Genomic DNA, 20,505 nt, shown 5'->3' on the forward strand with positions numbered 1-20,505 from the left:
TAGAAAAAATAAAGAATATCTAGAATATCTATTATTTTTCCTTCTTTGTCAGCCTCCACTCCCACCACCCCCACCTAAAAAGTATAACACAAATAAATTATTAACAGTTGTTTGTTTATGTGCTAAGTCACTTCAGTCATGTCCAACTCTTTGCAACCCCATGGACTGTAGCCTGCCAGGCTCCTCTGTCCATGAAATTCTCTAGGTAAAAATACTGGAGTGGGTTGCCATTCCCTTCTCCAGGGGATCTTCCCAACCCAGGGATCAAACAGTACAGGTCTCCTGTACTGCAGGAGAATTCTTTACCATCTGAGCCACCTGAAAACATACAATTAAAAGAGCACAATAAACAAAATCCTCTAAAATCAAAGTGTCACCATTTTTGACACTTAAGAAACTTGACCTCCTTAATGACAAAGTACTGGTAGCTAAAAGGGCCCATTTTAAGTGGCATTTCAGAGATGATGGATTATAGGAAAGCTGGGGATTTGACCCTGATGAGACACTCCTTTCCTTGCTGCCCACTGTGCACAATTGGCATCTTTTAATGTGGCTCTAGGGAGCCCTATAGAAAATGAGGAGATAAAATCACAACACTTGGAGAAGTGGCAAAAAAAACAGAAATAAGGAAGAAAATTGCTAACAAAAATTATAAAATATAAAAGGCCTATCCATGCTCCATCTTATTTCTATTTCTCACTATATTTTCTTTTCTTCTCTTTTCTTTCACTGCACTCAATTTTCTGTCCTTTTCCTGATTCCATGGAATTTCAAGGAGCAAGACAGGTCTGGGCATGAGGATTTTCATCATAGATAGTGCTGTCAAATAGAATTTGGGACACTTGGTTAACTTTGAACTTCAGATTAAAAAAAACAAATAACTTTATTCATGAATATGCCCCATGCAATATTTGGGACATAATATACTAAAAATTATTTGTTGTTTATCTGAAAACTAAATTCTATTGGATATCTTCCATTTTTATTTGCTACATCTGGCAATCCTAGTCTTAAGGACTCTTAGCTGTGCTGTGAGTAGCAAAGATCTAATTTCTATTTGATCAATCAAAACAAAACAAGAGCTACATATGTAATTTAAAGTTGTCTAGTAGCCACACTGAAAGAGTTAAAAATAAGCAGGTGAAATTAGTTTAACAATATATTTTATTTAACCTGATACACTTAAAATATTATTTCACACAGAAAAGTAATTTTTTAAAATTATTAACAAAATCTTTTACTGTCCTTTCCTGCCCTATGCCTGAAATCTGGTGTATAATTTATACTTCTGCATATCTCAGTTCAGAATAACCAAGCTTCAAGTGCTCAGTAACCACATGTGGCTAGTGGCCACTGTATTGGCCTGTGCAAACACAGAACATCTCCAGCTGCCAGAGCAAGCCCTCGTAGTCTCACACAGTAGCAGAAGTAGTACCTGACTGCACTGCTCCTCAAACTCCTGGTTAGGAGGTGAGAACCCAAGCCATGATGATCCTGTACCATGAGAATAACGGTTCTGTGAACACTCAGAAACCACAGTAGTAGTCCCTTAGTGCTTATTATGTAGCAAACTTTCTTGAAAATATGCTTCAGTTATATATTCAGGCACATACACACACATGCACCATTTTTTAAGTCAAGTATCATCTTGATATATTTTACGACATGATGCCTCTAAAATTTTAATATAGCATTCTGTTGTTGAAATTTTCTCCCACTTGCTGAAGAATATTTAAAGCAGAATAATTAGTAGTTAGTAGGTTTCACACATGCATTTTAAAATAGAAATCACGCTTAAGATGTGATTGTCTGAGAACAGCTTGTCTTGTGACTCTGGAGGAGAAAATCAGTGATTAAAAAAAAATGCTAATATGATAGTGTGCAGGCTACAAAGCACTGGGGTCTCACATGTGGGGCACTGCACCTGCCTGCTCAGACAGCTGAGGGGTCTCTGTCCAAAACTGTGAAGGTCTGAGGTTTTCCCCAACTTGGAAGCCAATGAGGTAGCCTGTTAGGGCTTCATGGATGCTAGCAAAAGACAAGACTCATGGGTCAGAAACAAAGGACTTTATGCTTTTTACTCACCAAAGAGCAAGCAGTGTGAGCATCGGTCTATTTGTGTCATCCCTTTGCCCATAAAGTAATACAGGTGGGTGCAGATGGACACCCATACCCACAGCGGGTATCATTTCAGGAGAGAAACTCAAATTTCCAAGGCTATAAGCCAACCTGCCTCTTTGCTAAAGAGAAAGATACTATTTCTACCTTTCAAGGCTGTTTGTTTTACAAACATCCTAAAGCTATTCCAGAACAAAGAGCAATTAGTGATGTACAAGACAAACAGAAAATGCAGAGGAGCATGGAAAATATTCCCTCAACATTTTCCATGAGAGAATAGGAAGCTGTTCATCCACACTGCTTTCAACTGAAAATACTTGGATTTGCTTCATATTCTGATTTGCTGTATATTATTAAATAAAATATTACCTACAAAGGTGAATATAAAAAACCTATCTTTCATAATCATATATGACAATACAGAATTGAGTTCTCATGGGGGAAAAAAAATGGATCTATCTAAATTCTAATATTTACCTTAAGGGGCGTCTAGCATTTATCAGACTATAGTCTCTATTCATGCAAATGCTCTCAGACTGAAAATCCCATTAGTCAAATGTTCAAATTGATTACAGTGGTCTTTGCAAACTGATTCAAAATCCAAATCCAAGCACCTCCTACAAAGCCTGCATGACCTGGTCCTTGCTGGTCTCTCTCACCCTTCTCCCCACCATGCTTACAGCACTCTGCCTGCACTCAGCCTCTCAACATCCTCCACATGCCAGGCTTTTATGCACCTCAGTGACTCTGTACATATTCTTCTGGCTGTGGGAATCACTTCACACTCCTCTAATTCTCCCTGTCTTCTGTTCACTCTCATCATAACATATATCACAATTTGTACTGAGACATTTACTTTCTCATTACTTGTTTACAGCTCATTTCCTTATCAGAAGGCCTGCTCCATGAGCACAGAGACCATGTCTAATTAAACTGATGTACATCAAGAAGTTGCTGGTCCAAGTTGGTGCTAAATAAAATGTAGAGGAAAATGAATAAACCTATCACAAATATTACATAATTATTTCTCACTTCATGTCACATGGTTGTGACTCCAGGGCTTGAATATTTAGGTACCTGCACCTAGAAAATAAACTAATTCAAGTATTCCATCAACTTTAGTAGCTTGAAAACGCAAATAGACAAAACCCATGTTACATCAGTTTATTAGCAAAATACCATATAGTATGTATGTACTCTCCTTGTCAAAGGTATGACTCCGTGATGGTTAAGGTGGGTCAATGTAACTGGGCTGTGAGGTGCCTATATACTTGGTTGTGTCTCTCAGGGTGTTTCTGAATGAGATGAACATTTGATTCAGTAGACTGAGCAAAGCAAATTGCCCTTTCCAAGGTGAGTGGTCCTCATCAAATACACTGAAGGTTCAACTAGAGCAAAAAGGTGGCGTAAGGGAGACTGCACATTCTGTCTTACAGCAAGGACATCAGTCCTTTTCTGCTTTCAGACTCAGACTACAACTGGAACTATAACATCGGCTCCCCGGGTCTCTAGTTTGCTGGTGACTGCAAATGTAGGGACTTCATAGCCTCTATAAGTGCATGATCCAATTCCTATAATAAACCATATATTCATATATGTGCATGCTGCTGCTCCTGCTGCTAAGTCGCTTCAGTCTTGTCCGACTCTGTGCGACCCCAGAGACGGCAGCCCACCAGGCTCCCCCATCCCTGGGATTCTCCAGGCAAGAACACTGGAGTGGCTTGCCATTTCCTTCTCCAGTATATATGTGCATATATATGTATATATCTCCTATTGGTTTTTTGTGGCAAATCCAGACTAGTACAGACTCTTAGCAAGTTCAGAGCCTAATTGCTGTCATAATTTCTACCAATTTTCATCAAATTACTTTCTGAGTTGATTAAAATCAGGTAAGCAAATGAAATACAAATGCTTTTGATTTAAATGTTAAATGTTTCTTACTTTAGATTTCCCTTTGACTTCATGGAACATGGATAAAGTGTTAAATTAGTGGCACATGTTTACATTCTTGTTTCTCAAGCTAAACTGAAACAGGAGGCTTGCTGTTTCATAAATCTGTGCATTTTGCAAACATTGATTGTCATGTGCTAGATGCCATGAATACAGTGTAAAAAGGACCTAATCTTTGCCCCCAAGAAGATCCCAAACAAGTGATATGTGAACACATATTTGCTGGGGTAAACACTTTTGGGATATTTCACCTAGCAAATTAATGACCTTCTCTGAAGGTCCCACCTCCACTCCAAACAATGGCTAATTAGATAGGGAAAGAGAGACAGCTATGAAATAGATAAAGAGACAAGAGATGAGTCATAACTATCTCTTTCGAAGAGGTGAAGCAACTAGGGAGGAAAAGGCTTCCATTACTCTCAAAAATGCTCTCAGCAGGCACCTGCAAAGTCCTCACCTCAACAGAGACAGGAGTTAGAGTTTTAATTCAGTAAACTAAAACTCAAACTGAGAGTATGTACTATTTGATGTTGCCCTATACTTTATGCTGCCATTTATAAAAAGAGAAAAATGGATTCCTTGGACAAAAATTAATACTTCACAGAGCATTATGTACAACTACTTGGTAAAAATCCAAGATACTGTCTGCTACATAATTAACATAAACCCAGACTTTTTAACTGAAAACCTAAGTAAATTTCAAAATTCACTGGCACATAGTACAAAAAATGAACCAGTTATATATGAACTTGTTATAGATTTATTCATTTGGGTTATCTTCATAGTCAGTAACGACTGCCAGAACCAAGATTGAAAAGTAATGCTTTAGATCAGTGGAAGAATTATCACTGTTATTTGTGTAGCTATAGAAACCCAGAACCCCTCACTTCTTTTCTTCTGCTCTTCTTCTACTCCTTCCACTCCCTCATTACTTTTTCTCTCTTGTGTTTTTTTTCCCCAATCTATGGGGAAAAAATCTTGCTTTACCTTATTTAAAGTCCTTTAAACAATAAAATGTTAGTAATATAAAATGTTCAAAATTTTACACACTTACTTTTATAAAAGTTTACATTTTTATATTATAATATTCTTACATTTAAATCACCTAGAAGTAGTCCTGGTGAATCTTCATTTTACTACAGAATGCAAAGGCAAAAGAGTGACCCTGGCCATTCTCCATCACAAAGATCATCTGGTCCCTACTGAACACAGACAGCACAGATCTGGTTAAGAATCATCTACAGGTTCTTAAACCTCTCCAGGAATGAGATTCTAAAACTTAACATCCCACTGAGTGAAGAAAATCATCTTTCTTTTCCTGGTGAGAAAAATTATCTTTCATTTCTTATAATTCAAAGGTCCCTGCTGAAATAGAGGCCTATTTTCTTTTGTTTGGTGTTCAGCCAAGTTAGAGAACACCTGGAGAATACCTTTTAATATGCATATTAAAATGATAACTCCCTTCCAGGAATTTTAAAAGGGCATCAAAGAACAGCACTGTCAATCCTCCCTAGATCCTACACAGAGGTTTAACTAAATAACAAGATTTTAAAGATCAACCTTGAGTATTAGTAAGACTACATGGCAATACACTATTTCTTTAGTTCCACAGAATAGATATGAGAAGAAATAACAACTATACCAAAAAGCAGCTAGAATGAGAGGATAAGAAATCTCATTAATTTTGGATAAAGGAAAAGTTGGGTTTAATAATTTAATCAGGAAAAATGAAGCACTCAATATTCATCATTAGTAGTTATACAGAGCATGTAAGCATCTGTCTCACTTTTCCTGCTTCTCCTTGCCCACTTAAAGCTGTTATTTTATCTTGTCACATTTGATAGCAACTAATGACTCAACTTTCATAGCTAAAGCACTAGGAATAACTTCTAACCATTCTAAAAGCTCCAATATTAATTGTCAACATTATTAAAACCCTTAGCCATTCTTCCCCAAAAGTTAACTTCTATTTCATACAGTACAAAGAATCAGCATCACCCTTGACTTAAGTCTCCCTATCAACTGATCTAATTTATGAAGATCAATTTTTCTTTCTAGTTGGGGTAGGAGGCTCTGAGAGAAGTCAAATAATAATACTCTTCTGCCCCACCTGTGCCTTGTGCTCAGTCATGTCCCATTCTTTGAGACCCCCTGGACTGTAACCTGCTAGGTTCCTCTGTCAGTGGAATTTTCCAGGCAAGAATACTGGAGTTGGTTGCCATTTCTTTCTCCAAGGGATCTTCCCCACCCAGGGGTTGAACCAAGTTTTGTGTGTCTCCTGCACTGCAGGTGGATTCCTTACCCACTGAGCCATTAGGGAAACCCTGACCCACCTGAGTGTTAAACTATTAATAACTGAGAAATTAAACAAGAGCTTGGCTTCCCTGGTGGCTCAGTCAGTAAACAATCTGCCTGCAATGCAGGAAACCTGGGTTTGACTCCTGGATTGGGAAGATCCCCTGGAGAAAGAAATGGCAACCCACTCCAGTATTCCTGCCTGGAAAATCCCACAGACAGAGGAGCTTGGCTGGCTATGTCCCCAAGTCCACGGGGTCACAAGAGTCAGACACCACTTAGTGACTAAACCACAAAAACAAGATGTTAGACAAGTATAGGGTTAAATACCACCTTTATTACTATGAAAGGCCAGACTGGAGGACAAGCTTAGTGAAGGAGCAAAATAGATTGTAACTGAACCCCTCCTTGCAGAAGACAGACACAGCAGCCTATCACGGTAGTACTGGTTTCTCACAGGGAAGAGAGGACTGCCCCAGAAGAAACAGAAGGAAATGTGTGCTCCATGGGCAGGTTAGGTCCCAAAAAGGAAAACAGGAAAAGCTGAACATGTCTAAACTGTTTTTTCTAAACTTACACTTGAAGAGAGATGTCACTTTTCCCCACCTGGCATGGAATGAGTAAATGGCAGAGATATTACACTAATTTAAGTCCTTCTGTTGGAGGAAATACTAGGAAAGACAAAAACATGTTCTCCTTTCTCCCTCCATGCCCCTAACATTTTTAGAACTACCAAATAGGATCTTTTGTGACAAAGTGTCTACTGGTTTTTACATACCTTTAGTAACCCATGGACATCCAGTTACAAATTATAATAAGAATACTTTAACCTTAAGAACTATACCCCTTATTTTCTAGCGCTGGCTAGAAAATTATTTCCCATCAATTCTGTGCCATATTTACATTCATCAAATTTTTTCCTTAGCTCCTTAAAAATCAAAATTGTGTCTTATAACTAACCTGGAAACCAACAAACATGTTCTGGTTAAGAAAGTTAACTTCTTTAAGTCTCAATTTAAATGGTAAAATAAATAACTCCTACCACATAGGAGTTATTGTGCGGGTTAAAAGAAATTATGCATGTGAAATTCTAAGCCTGGCACCTAAACAGTACTCAGTATGCCTTGGAGACAATCGTGGTGCTGGTGGTGGTAGTGATGATGATGATGTCAATGATTTTGCTCTTTCCAACATGATATAACCCCCAATTATACCACGACCTCTGATATCTCACCTGTACTATTGCAACAGTCCCCTCCTTGGAAAGCCAAGGCTCTCTTGTCCCTCTGTGGTGCCCTACCTTAGCTATGCACATCATATTCTTTCACTATTTCACTCTTTCATCTGTGGCCTCCAATGGCTTCTCATCACACTCAGAATAAAACCCAGACTCCTTGTTTTGGCCTATAGGTTGGACATGAGCTGGTCCTGCACACCCCTTGAACTTCACCTTCCTCAGTTTTCTGGCTGGTTCACTACCCTTTAGCCAGGACAGCTTTCTTTTCTTTTGGTTCCTCAAGCTGATTCTTGTTTGAGTACCCTTTTAGAAAATTTAGGGCCCAAGGTCAAAGGAAATTCCATCTCCTTTCAGGCTCCAAATTACATAATATGTTCTTTATTAGGAATTAAAAAATTCAAACCTCCAAATACAGACATCAAATCCTTTAAAAACTGTATTCATGGCTATAGTAATCAAAATCCTTGGTTCACAGCACATCCTAACCATTGGTTCATGCTTTATTTATTTGTTTGTTTCTATAATAATATAATAATTAAACCTACTGTATAAAGTAAACACAACCCAACATCCCACTATGATCCCCACTCTCTCCACACAATGTCAGTATCATCCTGAATACAGGACACAGAAGACCCGAACAGCACTATCAACTACCTGGGGCTAATTAACACTGACAGTACATTCTTCCTTAGCAAATATACTTTCTTTTCAAGTGTACAAGGAGAATTCACTGAGAGTGACTAAATCTGGGCCATAAGGCAAACCTCAACAAATTTTTAAAATACTACAATCAAAAAAGGATATTCTTAGACCATAATGACACTAAGTTAGAACTAAATAACATAGATATTTAGAAGTTATCCAAGTATTTAGAAATTAAATAATGCAATTCTAAATAATCCATAGGTGAAAAGGGAAATCAAAAGAGAAATTAGTAAATGTTTTAAAATGAATTAAAACTAAAATATAACATACCAAAACTCAAGTAATACTTAGAGGGATAGTCATACCGCCATATATATTTTAAAAGAATAAAGATCTCAAATCAATAACAGAAGCTTCCCTTTAACTCCAAAACAAGCAGAAAAAAATAAATAAGAAAAGATAAGACCAGAAATCAATGAAAATGAAGACAGAAAAATTAGAAGAAGATTACTAAACTTCGAAGTGACCAAGAGAACTTCCTGGACTTCCAGGAAGACTAAGACTCCACACTTCCAATGCAGGAGGTGCAGGTTCAATCCCTGGTTGGGGAAGTAAGATCCCACATGCCACATGGCCAAAAAAAAAAAAAAAAAAGAAAAGTATACTTTTTAAAAAATGTAAAAACTTCAAGAAAATTAGAGATACCAAGGGAATATTTCACACAAAGATGGGCACAATAAAAGACAGAAATAGTATGAATTTCACAGAAGCAGAAGATATTAAGAAGAGGTGGCAAGAATACACAGAAGATCTATACAAAAAAGATTTTAATGACCCAGATAACCAAAACGGTGTGATTACTCAACCAGAGTCAGACATCCTGGAGTGCGAAGTCAAGTAGGCCTTAGGAAGCATCACTATGAACAAACCTAGTGGAGATGATGGAATTCCAGTTGAGCTATTTCAAAACCTAAAAGATGATGCTGTGAAAGTGCTGCACTCAGTATGCCAGTGAATTTGGAAAACTCAGCAGTGGCCACAGGACTGGAAAAGGTCAGTTTTCATTCCAATCCCAAAGAACAGCAATGCCAAAGAATATTCAGACTACTGCACAATTGCACTCATCTCACATGCTAGGGAAGGAAAAGGCAACCCACTCTAGCATCCTTGCCTGGAAAATGCCATGGAGAGAGGAGCCTGGCAGGCTGCAGTTTACGGGGTCGCAAAGAGTTGGGCACAACTGAACAACTAACACACACACATACACACGCTAGCAGTGTAATGCTCAAAATTCTCCAAGCCAGGCTTCAACAGTACATGAACTGAGAACTTCCAGATGTTCAAGCTGGATTTAGAAAAGGCAGAGGAACCAGAGTTCAAATTGCCAACATTCAGTGGATCATTGAAAAAGCAAGAAAATTCCAGAAAAAAACATCTACTTCTATTTCGTTGACTATGCCAAAGCATTTGACTGTGTGGATCACAACACACTGGAAAATTCTTAAAGAAATAGGAATACCAGACCATCTTACCTGCCCCTTGAGAAATCTGTATGCAGGTTAAGAAGCAACAGAACTGGACATGGAACAACAGGCTGGTTCCAATTGGGAAAGGAGTATGTCAAGGCTACATATTGTCACCTTGCTTATTTAAATTGTATGCAGAGTACATCATGCAAAATGCTGGACTGGATGAAGCACATGCTGGAATCAAGATTGCTGGGAGAAATATCAATAACCTCAGATATGCAGATGATACCACCCTTATGGCAGAAAACAAAGAGAAACTAAAGAGCCTCTTGATGAAAGTGAAAGAGGAGAGTGAAAAAACTGGCTTAAAGCTCAACATTCAAAAACCAAAGATCATGGCACCTGGTCCCATTACTTCATGGCAGACAGATGGGGAAACAATGTAAACAGTGAGAGGCTTTATTTTCTTGGGCTCCAAAATCACTGCAGATGGTGACTGCAGGCATGAAATTAAAAGATGCTTGCTCCTTGGAAGAAAGGTTACGACAAACCTAGAGAGCATATTAAAAAGCAGAAATATTACTTTCCCGACAAAGGTCTGTCTAGTCAAAGCTGTGATTTTTCCAGTAGTCATGAATGAATGTGAGAGTTGGACCATAAAGAAAGCTGAGCACTGAAGAATTGATGCTTTTGAACATTGGTTTTGGAGAAGACTCTTGAGAGTCCCCTGGACAGCAAGGAGATCAAACCAGTCAAACCTAGAGGAAATCAGTTCTGACTATTCATTGGAAGGACTGATGCTGAACTTCAAACTCCAATACTTTGGCCACCCAATGTGACTAACTGACTCACTGGAAAAGACCCTGATGCTGGGAAAGATTGAAGGCAGGAGGAGAAGGGGACGACAGAGGGTGAGTTGGTTGGATGGCATCGCCAACTTGATGGACATGAATTTGAACAAGTTCCAGGAGTTGGTGATGGATAGGGAAGCCTGGCGTGGTGCAATCCATGGGGTCACAAAGAGTCAGACACGATTGAGCAACTGAATTGAGCAACTGAACTGACTGAACTGAGGGTGGCTATTGTAAAATTAGAAAAAAAGGAAAAAAAAGAGAAAGAAGATACAGATTATCAATATCAGGAATGGGAGATGAGACATCATTATAAATCTACGAATATTAAAAAGATTATAAAGGAACTACAAACAACTTTATGCCCATACATTTGACAACTTAGATAACAATAGACCAAATACTTTGAAATGTGCACATTACCAAAACTCACTTGAAAAGAGATAACCTGTGTAGTACTATATATAGCATTTTACACTCATTGTTAAAACAACTTCCAACAAGTATATATAACACATGCATTCATGCATAATAGAATGTCATAACAACTTTATGAAATAATTTTGAAAACTTAGATGAAATAGACAAACTCTAAAAAATGACTTACCAAATCTGACTCAAGAAGAAATCATGGTTCTCTGAATCATTCTGTAACTAGACATTTAGTTTACATCAGATTTAATTTAAAAGATATTTAAGCTGTTTATAACCTTTCCACAAAGAAAGCACCTAGCCCAGATGATTTTACAGGATGTTTTACTCAACTTTTAAGAAATAATCTATCCCAACTTTAAATGAACACTTCCTGTGACTATCAACTCAGGTTGTAACTTCTTTTTCTTTCTTTCAGGTATATATTTTTTTTTAAACAAGGTTCTTAATATGGTCAAATTTATCATTCCTCTTATTTAGAAATAGTTTCCTTTCCTAAGTTCATGGAGATACCTTTGTTTTCTATTCAGAATTTTTAAATTTTACTGTTGACATATAGTGTCTCAATCTGCCTGGAACTGATATTTGTTTTTAGCCTGAAATGGTGACTCAGTTTAATCTGGGTAACCACTTTTTGTGTGGCTCCATCTGTTTGACAATTCTTCTTTTACACACTGATTTGACATCTAATTCTGTCACTTAATAACATTCTATACTCCTTCTATAGGAGTCTTTTGCTGGACTCTGTATTCTATTCATTAGTCAAGTTATCAACTTCTGTACTAACACTACTCTATCTTACTTGCATGCATGCTAAGTCGCTTCAGTCGTGTCTGACTCTGTGAAACCTTGTAGACTGCAGCCTGCCAGTCTCCTCTGTCCATGGGATTCTCCATGCAAGAATACTGGAATGGGTTGCCATGAGGGGATCTTCCAGACCAAAGGATGGAACCCTTGTCTCTTACATATCCTTCATTGTCAGGCAGGTTTTTTACCTCTAGTGCCACCTGAGAAGCCCATTAGCCTCACAGAAATTTCTCATATCTGGTAGGGCCAGGCCTTCAGAACTGTTTTGCCTATCCCTGGCTCTTTACTAGGGCTTCCCAGGTGGTGCTGGTGGTAAAGATCCCTCCTATCAAAGCAAGTAGACCTAAGAGACACAGGTTCTTCCCTGAGTTGGGAAGATGCCCTGAAGAAGGACATGGCAACCCATTCCAGTATTCTTGCCTACAGAATCCTATGGACAGAGGAGCCTGGAAGGCTACAGTCCATAGGGTCTCAAATAAAGGGGCACGATTGAATTGACTCAGCAAAAAAAAAAAAAGGCTCTTTACTCCTCCAGCATCTCATGGTTCATTGTAATCCTTCCCTTATAATCACTCTCAACTCCTTTGCCCTTCCTCGGGCACATTTACTGTAAATAGACCCCACCCCCAGGCCAATTATCTACTCAGTCACTATATCAAATGAATCTGAAGAATACACAAAGCCATGCTAACTGATGTAACTTCATTACTATGGTTTCAAATGGGTCCGCAAAATTCTCTTGTCAACCTATCCTCCCACACTTCTAAATTGGAAGGCAAAATTCATGTTAAGACCTAATCCTCAATGTGCAGCATTAGTAGGTGTGTGTTGGGGCATGTCTTTGGGTGTAGATTAGATATAAAGGTGGAGCCCTCATGAATGGGATTCAGTTCAGTTCAGTTCAGTTCAATCGCTCAGTTGTGTCCAACTCTTTGCGACCCCATGAATCACAGCACGCCAGGCCTCCCTGTCCATCACCAACTGCCGGAGTTCACTCAGACTCACGTCCATCGAGTCCGTGATGCCATTCAGCCATCTCATCCTCTGTCGTCCCCTTCTCCTCCTGCCCCCAATCCCTCCCAGCATCAGAGTCTTTTACAATGAGTCAACTCTTTGCATGAGATGGCCAAAGTACTGGAGTTTCAGCTTCAGCATCATTCCTTCCAAAGAAATCCCAGGACTGATCTCTTTCAGAATGGACTGGTTGGACCTCCTTGCAGTCCAAGGGACTCTCAAGAGTCTTTTCCAACACCACAGTTCAAAAGCATCAATTCTTTGGTGCTCAGCTTTCTTCACAGTCCAACTCTCGCATCCATACACGACCACTGGAAAAACCATAGCCTTGACTGGATGGACCTTTGTTGGCAAAGTAATGTCTCTGCTTTTCAATATGCTATATAGGTTGGTCATAACTTTCCTTCCAAGGAGTAAGCGTCTTTTAATTTCATGGCTGCAGTGATTTTGGAGCCCCAAAAAATAAAGTCTGACACTGTTTCCACTGTTTCCCCATCTATTTCCCATGAAGTGATGGGACCAGATGCCATGATCTTCATTTTCTGAATGTTGAGCTTTAAGCCAACTTTTTCACTCTCCACTTTCACTAGAACTCTCATAAAGAAACCCCAATATATCAAATATATCTCAATAAAACTGAGAAAAAAATAAAAAAACAAAATATAAATAAAAGTGACCCCAGAGTTGCCTTCAACCTTTGAGGCTATTGCAAAAGAGTCTACCAACCAAGAAGTGGGCTCTCAGCAGACACTAGATCTTCCAGCACCTTGACCTGGGACTTTCCAGTCTTCAGAAATGTAAGAAATAAATTTCTGTTGTTTATAAGCTACCCAGTCTATGGTATTCTGTTATAGTATCCTGAAAGGACTAAGACACTATCAGTTCGGTTCAGTTGCTCAGTCGTGTCCGACTCTTTGCAACCCCATGAATCGCAGCATGGCAGGCCTCCCTGTCCATCACCAACTCCTGGAGTTCACTCAGACTCACGTCCATAGAGTCAGTGATGCCATTCAGCCATCTCATCCTCTGTCGTCCCCTTCTCCTCCTGCCCCCAATCCCTCCCAGCATCAGAGTCTTTTACAGTGAGTCAACTCTTTGCATGAGGTGGCCAAAGTACTGGAGTTTCAGCTTCAGCATCATTCCTTCCAAAGAAATCCCAGGGCTGATGTCCTTCAGAATGGACTGGTTGGATCTCCTTGCAGTCCAAGGGACTCTCAAGAGTCTTCTCCAACACCACAGTTCAAAAGCATCTATAAACAGAGGTAATAAGAGTATTTACCTTTTAGCATTATAAGAATTAAATGAGTTAATAAATGTAAGGCACATAAAATAATATGTGAAAGTTGCTCAGTCATGTCTGGCTCTTTGCCACTCCATAGACTATACAGTCCATGGAATTCTCCAGGCCAGAATACTAAAGTGGGTAGCCTTTCCCTTCTCCAGGGAATCTTCCCAACCCAGGGATCGAACCCAGGTCTCCCCCATTGCAGGCAGATTCTCTACGAGCTGAGCCACAAGGGAAGCCCAAAATAATATGTGGCACACAGTAAATACTATTTAATGCTAGCATTGTTATCCTAATGATGATTTCACATCTTACCCCTCTACATAAACCTCTTTTTCCTGCTCCTTCTCTTCACTGATGATCCTGCTTATTTCATTGACATAAGAGTAGTAAAAGAGAAGTTCCACATCTTCCTATCAACAGATCTTCCAATTTACTTGCAGTTGTACCCCTATACCGGAGAAGGCAATGGCACCCCACTCCAGTACTCTTGCCTGGAAAATCCCATGGGCAGAGGAGCCTGGTAGTCTGCAGTCCATGGGGTCGTGAAGAGTCGGACACAACTGAGTGACTTCACTTTCACTTTCATGCATTGGAGAAGGAAATGGCAACCCACTCCAGTGTTCTTGCCTGGAGAATCCCAGGGATGGGGGTACCTGGTGGGCTGCTGTCTATGGGGTCACAGAGAGTCGGACACGACTGAAGCGACTTAGCAGCAGCAGCAGCAGCAGCAGTACCCCTATACTCTTCCTTCTCTATTACTATAGGTAAATTGTTACAATTCCTAAGATCAATTCCTCCACTTGAGGACTTCCCTGGTGGGTCCAGTGGTTAAGGCTTTTCCACAGCAAGGGGTGCAGGTTTGATCCTTGGTTTGGAGCTAAGATCCACATGGTGCAGGAAAGAAAAAAAAAAAATTCCTCCACTTAGGCACCCCTCTAGTATACTCAAGGATTTGCTCATGCAATTATCCCTCTTCTCTGTGAATTTTCTTTTTTTCTTCTTGACTGGAATAATCTTATCAGCATATAAAAATATCATAAAATGTGATGTCTTAAACCCATTCTGACAAACCCTGTTCAGCTGTGGCCCCCTTTCCCTGCACATTATAGAAAAACTCCTTACAAAAACTGTCCATAATTGGTGTCTGCACTTCCTTCTTTCCCATATTTTCTTGACTCCAATCCAATCAAGCTTACACCTTCACCATTTCATGGGATCCCCTCCTGACAAGGCACCAATAACCTCTACATTGCCAAATCGAAAAGACAATTCTCAGTCCTCACTTACCCTTCCTTCACATTTGCTCCCTTCTACCCTCTTCACTTGGCTGTTGTTAAAGTACAGCATTAGCTACTTCTCAGTCTATTTTGCTTCATCTGCTTCTCTGTCATACCACTAAGTGTGTGCTCAAGGCTCGGGCCTCCAACCTTTGTCTGTCCTGTATTTGTTGTTGTTTAGTCACTATGACATGTTCAACTCTTTTGCAACCCCATGGATGGACTGTAGCCCACCAGGCTCCACTGTGCATGGGACTTCTCAGGCATGAATGCTGGGTGGGTTGCCACTTCTTTCTGCAGGGGATCTTCCCCACCCAGGGATCAAACCCTTGTCTCTAGCATTGCAGATTCTTTACTGCTGAGCCACCAGGGAAGCCCTTCTCTGTCCTACCTACAGTCCTTCCCTAAATGATCTCACTCAGAGCCAAGGCTTTCAGTGCTATCTATTCACTGATGACTCTCTTGAACACCATAGCCATGTATCTAACTGACCATCTAGCATCCCTACCTGGAAGTCTAACAAGCATCTCAAACTCAATATATCCTTAACAGCACCCTTAATATCACCTTCTAAATCTACTCCTTTCCCAGTATTTCCCACACAGTAAATAACACAAATCATTCAATTGCTCAGGATGCAAATCATAATTAACTCCTTTCTCACAGCCTACATGCGTGCTTGCATGCTAGGTCTTGTTCAACTTTTTGAGACCCTATGGACTATACCCTGTCAGGCTCCTCTGTCCATGGGATTCTCCAGGCAAGAATACTGGAGTGGTTTGCCGTGCCCTCCTCCAAGGGATATTCCCAACCCAGGGACTGAACCCAGGTCTCTTATGTCTCCTGCATTGGGAGGCTGGTTCTTTACCACTAGTGCCACCTCACAGCCTACAGTCCTGAGCAAATCTTGTTGGCTCCACCATCAAACTATAAATCTAATCTCACCACTTTTTACCACCTTGGACTGAGATGTGCATTATCTCCCAACTGAAGTAGGGTAACACTCTCTCAACTGGCCTCACAGATTCATCTCTTAGTTTGTTTCTCCTCACAACAGCCAGAGTGAACCCACAAAAATATAAACCCTATCTCATTACTCCCCTGCTGAAAACTTTTCAGAGGTATCCAATCACAGGAAGAGTAAACAGTCTTTACCATAGTCTACAGGCTCCACATGTCCCTGTGCACTCTCAAACCTCACCTATTGCCATACTACTCTTCAGTTCAGTTCAGTTCAGTCGCTCAGTCGTGTCCAACTCTTTGTGACCCCATGAATTGCAGCATGCCAGGCCTCCCTGTCCATCACCAACTCCCAGAGTTCACTCAGACTCATGTCCATCGATTCAGTGATGCCATCCAGCCATCTCATCCTCTGTCGTCCCCTTCTCCTCCTGCCCCCAATCCCTCCCAGCATCAGAGTCTTTTCTAATGAGTCAACTCTTCGCATCACTGCAGATGGTGACTGCAGCCATGAAATTAAAAGACGCTTACTCCTTGGAAGGAAAGTTATGACCAACCTAGATAGCATATTCAAAAGCAGAGACATTACTTTGCCAACAAAGGTCCGTCTAGTCAAGGCTATGGTTTTTCCAGTGGTCATGTATGGATGTGAGAGTTGGACTGTGAAGAAAGCTGAGTGCTGAAGAATTGATGCTTTGAACTGTGGTGTTGGAGAAGACTCTTGAGAGTCCCTTGGACTGCAAGGAGATCCAACCAGTCCATTCTGAAGGAGATCAGTCCTGGGATTCCTTTGGAAGGATGATGCTGAAGCTGAAACTCCAGTACTTTGGCCACCTCATGCGAAGAGTTGACTACTCTTCAAGCACTCAGCTATCTCTTCCCTGATCCCTCAGCTCTTAAAAAGTTCCAGCCTCATTCTATACTTAGAGGATCCCTCTTCTTAGAAGACTTTACCCATATACCTATTTAGACGGCTGTCTTTCTTTAGCATCTCAGCTCAAATGTAATCTCCAGAGACAACTTCTAACACCCCCTACCCAGAGCAGCCACCTGCCTCAATCACTGAACCAGGTGCATTTTCTCCATAGTACTTATCAATATGTAAAAGTATCTTTTTATGTTTAAGTACACATATTTTGTCCTCTCATACCTAGAATATAAACTTTCTAAGAGCAGAAACCTTAATTATTTTGTTAACTGTTACATCACCAAGTGCCTGGAACAGCAGGCAGGATCTAAGACATTTTTATAAAGAGTTGTGATATGAACCAACATCCCAGAGAGCTTTGTTTTCTTTCTTATGGTAAGAAGTGGATTTATTTAGAGAGAAACACGCTCCACAGAATGTGGGGCATCTCAGAATATGACAGGCTCCAGAAAACTTTTATATCTATTTCACTCTCCAGGACAAGCGAGTTCACCGAAAGAATCAAGGTTCCACAACTAAAACAGCAGCTTTGGTTTGGTCTCTCACTAAGAGTGAGCTTTTAAATACTACATCACCTTGCTTCACTAAATGTTTTTCAATTTACCGTGCTTCTTGTTGAGTAGGAGTTAAGGGTCTTCTGAGGTCGAATTTTCCGAACTACAAGCACAAGGTGCCCACCCCACCACACGCAGTCGCCCTGGGCCTCTCACTCAGCGCCTCAGAGCCCGCCCCGCGCGTTTGCTCAGAGCGCCTGCGCCGGGCGCCGGGCTCATGCAAAGGCTTCTGGGATTGGTAGTCGCGGTTCCCTCCGTCCGCGGTATTCGCATAAAAAGAAATAAACCATAGCGAACATTAGATATTCCCGAATCGCACACAAATTAGATAAGACGCAGATTCTGGAAAGTGGTGCAGGCTTGTCGCTTTGTACCGAGGGGCGGCAGCCGGGATCAGGCGCGGCGCAGACAGCCTCAAGGGCCCTCGGATGGGCGGGGCTTGCTCGCGGGGGCTTGTGGCTCCTTCCTGCGCTTCCTCTCTCTTTCGCTCAGGCCCGTGGCGCCGGTAGGATGGGTGAGTTGTCTCCTCTGCTGGGCAGAGTGGGCTGCACGTGCAGCTTGGGGTTTCGGGGACCGGCGGGAAGATAGGAAACAGAGCGGTGAGGGAGAGCCATGGGAAGGGCCGGTGGGAAGCGCCGGGGGAGCGCCGCTGCTGCAGCCACATGGCCCGGCGGGAAAGGGGCCTGGGCGTCGCAGAGCCGGAGTTAAGAGGGGAGCCGGAGCGCCGCAGCTTCCCCCGAGCGATGGCGCGGGGCTTCGTCCCTCTGAGAAAGTGTAGCCGTTGGAGCACTTGTTTCCACGTCTTAGTTGATTCAAGGGGAACTTTGTGGTTTGGCCCATGGGGCAAGGTATGATGTCAGAGCCTACCAGCCGGTAGTCTAGGTGAGGCTAGTACTTGAGATAATGTGGGAAAAAAAAACGTGGGTGATTTTACTGGGGAATCTAAGGTGATTGTGATTTTTAGGCAAGTGTCGCGGTCTTCGTACTGCCAGGAAGCTCCGTAGCCACCGACGAGACCAGAAGTGGCATGATAAGCAGTACAAGAAAGCCCATCTGGGCACAGCCCTGAAGGCCAACCCTTTTGGCGGCGCTTCTCACGCTAAGGGAATTGTGCTGGAAAAAGTGTAAGTGAAAGTCCATTGTTGGCTCCTTCATGGTTTTAGTATGGTAACTCGGGATAAATGCACTTAAAGATTGATGTAACTTCTAGGTTTTTGTGTGTCCACGTTTTTTTGGAACGTTAGATAAGCCCGGAAGATTTTTAAGCATTTAATACTACTTTAGAAGGAATTGGGGTGACATCGGAGGAAAGTAACCATTAACAAGGGACATTCTGAGAGCTTGACAAAACATGGAGAGAAGTTACTTGCCTAATGTTATACAGCTAAGATTGAGCCACATGGATTTGCCAACACTCAACTGTTTTTTGACTTTACCAAAGGATAATTTTGTGTGGCCCCATCAAATGTAATGAGGATTTGAATCCATTATTTCTAGCTCTAGCTCTTGGTTCATGTTTTATCGCTGTAAAGAGGCCATAAGTTTGCCCTGATGTTAGTCTGATGAATTTAACACTAAAGGAAAACTTAGCTGTAAGTTAGGGATTTAAGATTATGTTGAAAACGTAGGAATACTACAGTTTCTAATAAGCTTTGTACTTCATGAAGTAAAATGTGTCCCTTTTCAGAAAGCCAAGTCACTCTTGTGCTGTTTATGTTTCAGAGGAGTTGAAGCCAAACAGCCAAATTCTGCCATCAGGAAGTGTGTCAGGGTTCAGCTAATCAAGAATGGCAAAAAGATCACTGCTTTTGTTCCCAATGATGGTTGCTTGAATTTTATTGAGGTGAGTGTTTTAGTTATCTTCTATTTTTAGGGGAGTTTCCCACAGTTGTTTATAGGATGGATGGGTGTTTTGGGTGATTGCCACTTACACCAGAAGTAAACTGTTGGTTTTATTCCAGGAAAATGATGAAGTTCTGGTTGCTGGATTTGGTCGCAAAGGTCATGCTGTTGGTGACATTCCTGGAGTCCGCTTTAAGGTTGTCAAAGTAGCCAATGTCTCTCTTTTGGCTTTATACAAAGGCAAGAAGGAAAGACCAAGATCATAAATTTTGATGATGAAAGCACGATAGTAATAAATTTTCTTATACCAAAAATACGTTGTGTCCTATTTTCCTTACCCAAGAAAAACTGTTATTTCTAGAGTAAATGGGATTCATAAAATTTTTTTCTCTGTGGAATAAACCATATTAGTTAAAGCTGAAATAAATGTACAGTATGTTGAGAAAACTCAAAAGAGTTGCTAGTAGGAATCATTTTGAAATCTTGAGAAACATTGGATCTTACCTCCTTAAGGATCCAATATCGTATATACTATACCCAGGTTACTCTCTGCTCTTAGTGATTTCATTTTACCTAAAGGCCATCAACATGTTGTAATTGAGTTTACAGTAGCAAAACTTAGGCACGATGTAGTAGGTAGGTGTTAATGTGTATGCCAAGCAGATTAAGGCAGAGGGGGAAAGTAAGGGAGACCAGTTAAGGTCTAGGTTTTATGTGTCTTGAGCTTGTCACTAAAGTAGATTTTTGATCTTGAGATTTACTTTGAGGCACACTAATGGAAGTGTCTAGGTAGAAATGGTCTAGATGGCTTACATTTTGATAATTGAAGCTTAGA

At 40.8% G+C, this 20,505-nt stretch overlaps 1 protein-coding gene across 1 annotated transcript; it reads left to right on the plus strand.

Annotated features, from left to right (window-relative positions):
- The first annotated feature begins 18,236 nt into the window (after positions 1-18,236).
- RPS23 (ribosomal protein S23) lies at positions 18,237-19,986 on the plus strand. Its single transcript, XM_027545685.1, has 4 exons — positions 18,237-18,342; positions 18,793-18,952; positions 19,551-19,671; positions 19,790-19,986. The coding sequence occupies exons 1-4, from the start codon at positions 18,339-18,341 to the stop codon at positions 19,934-19,936; spliced, it is 432 nt and encodes a 143-aa protein (XP_027401486.1). The 5' UTR covers positions 18,237-18,338; the 3' UTR covers positions 19,937-19,986.
- Positions 19,987-20,505: the final 519 nt, after the last annotated feature.

Source organism: Bos indicus x Bos taurus, chromosome 7, assembly GCF_003369695.1.
Source record: "Bos indicus x Bos taurus breed Angus x Brahman F1 hybrid chromosome 7, Bos_hybrid_MaternalHap_v2.0, whole genome shotgun sequence".
NCBI lineage: Eukaryota > Metazoa > Chordata > Mammalia > Artiodactyla > Bovidae > Bos > Bos indicus x Bos taurus.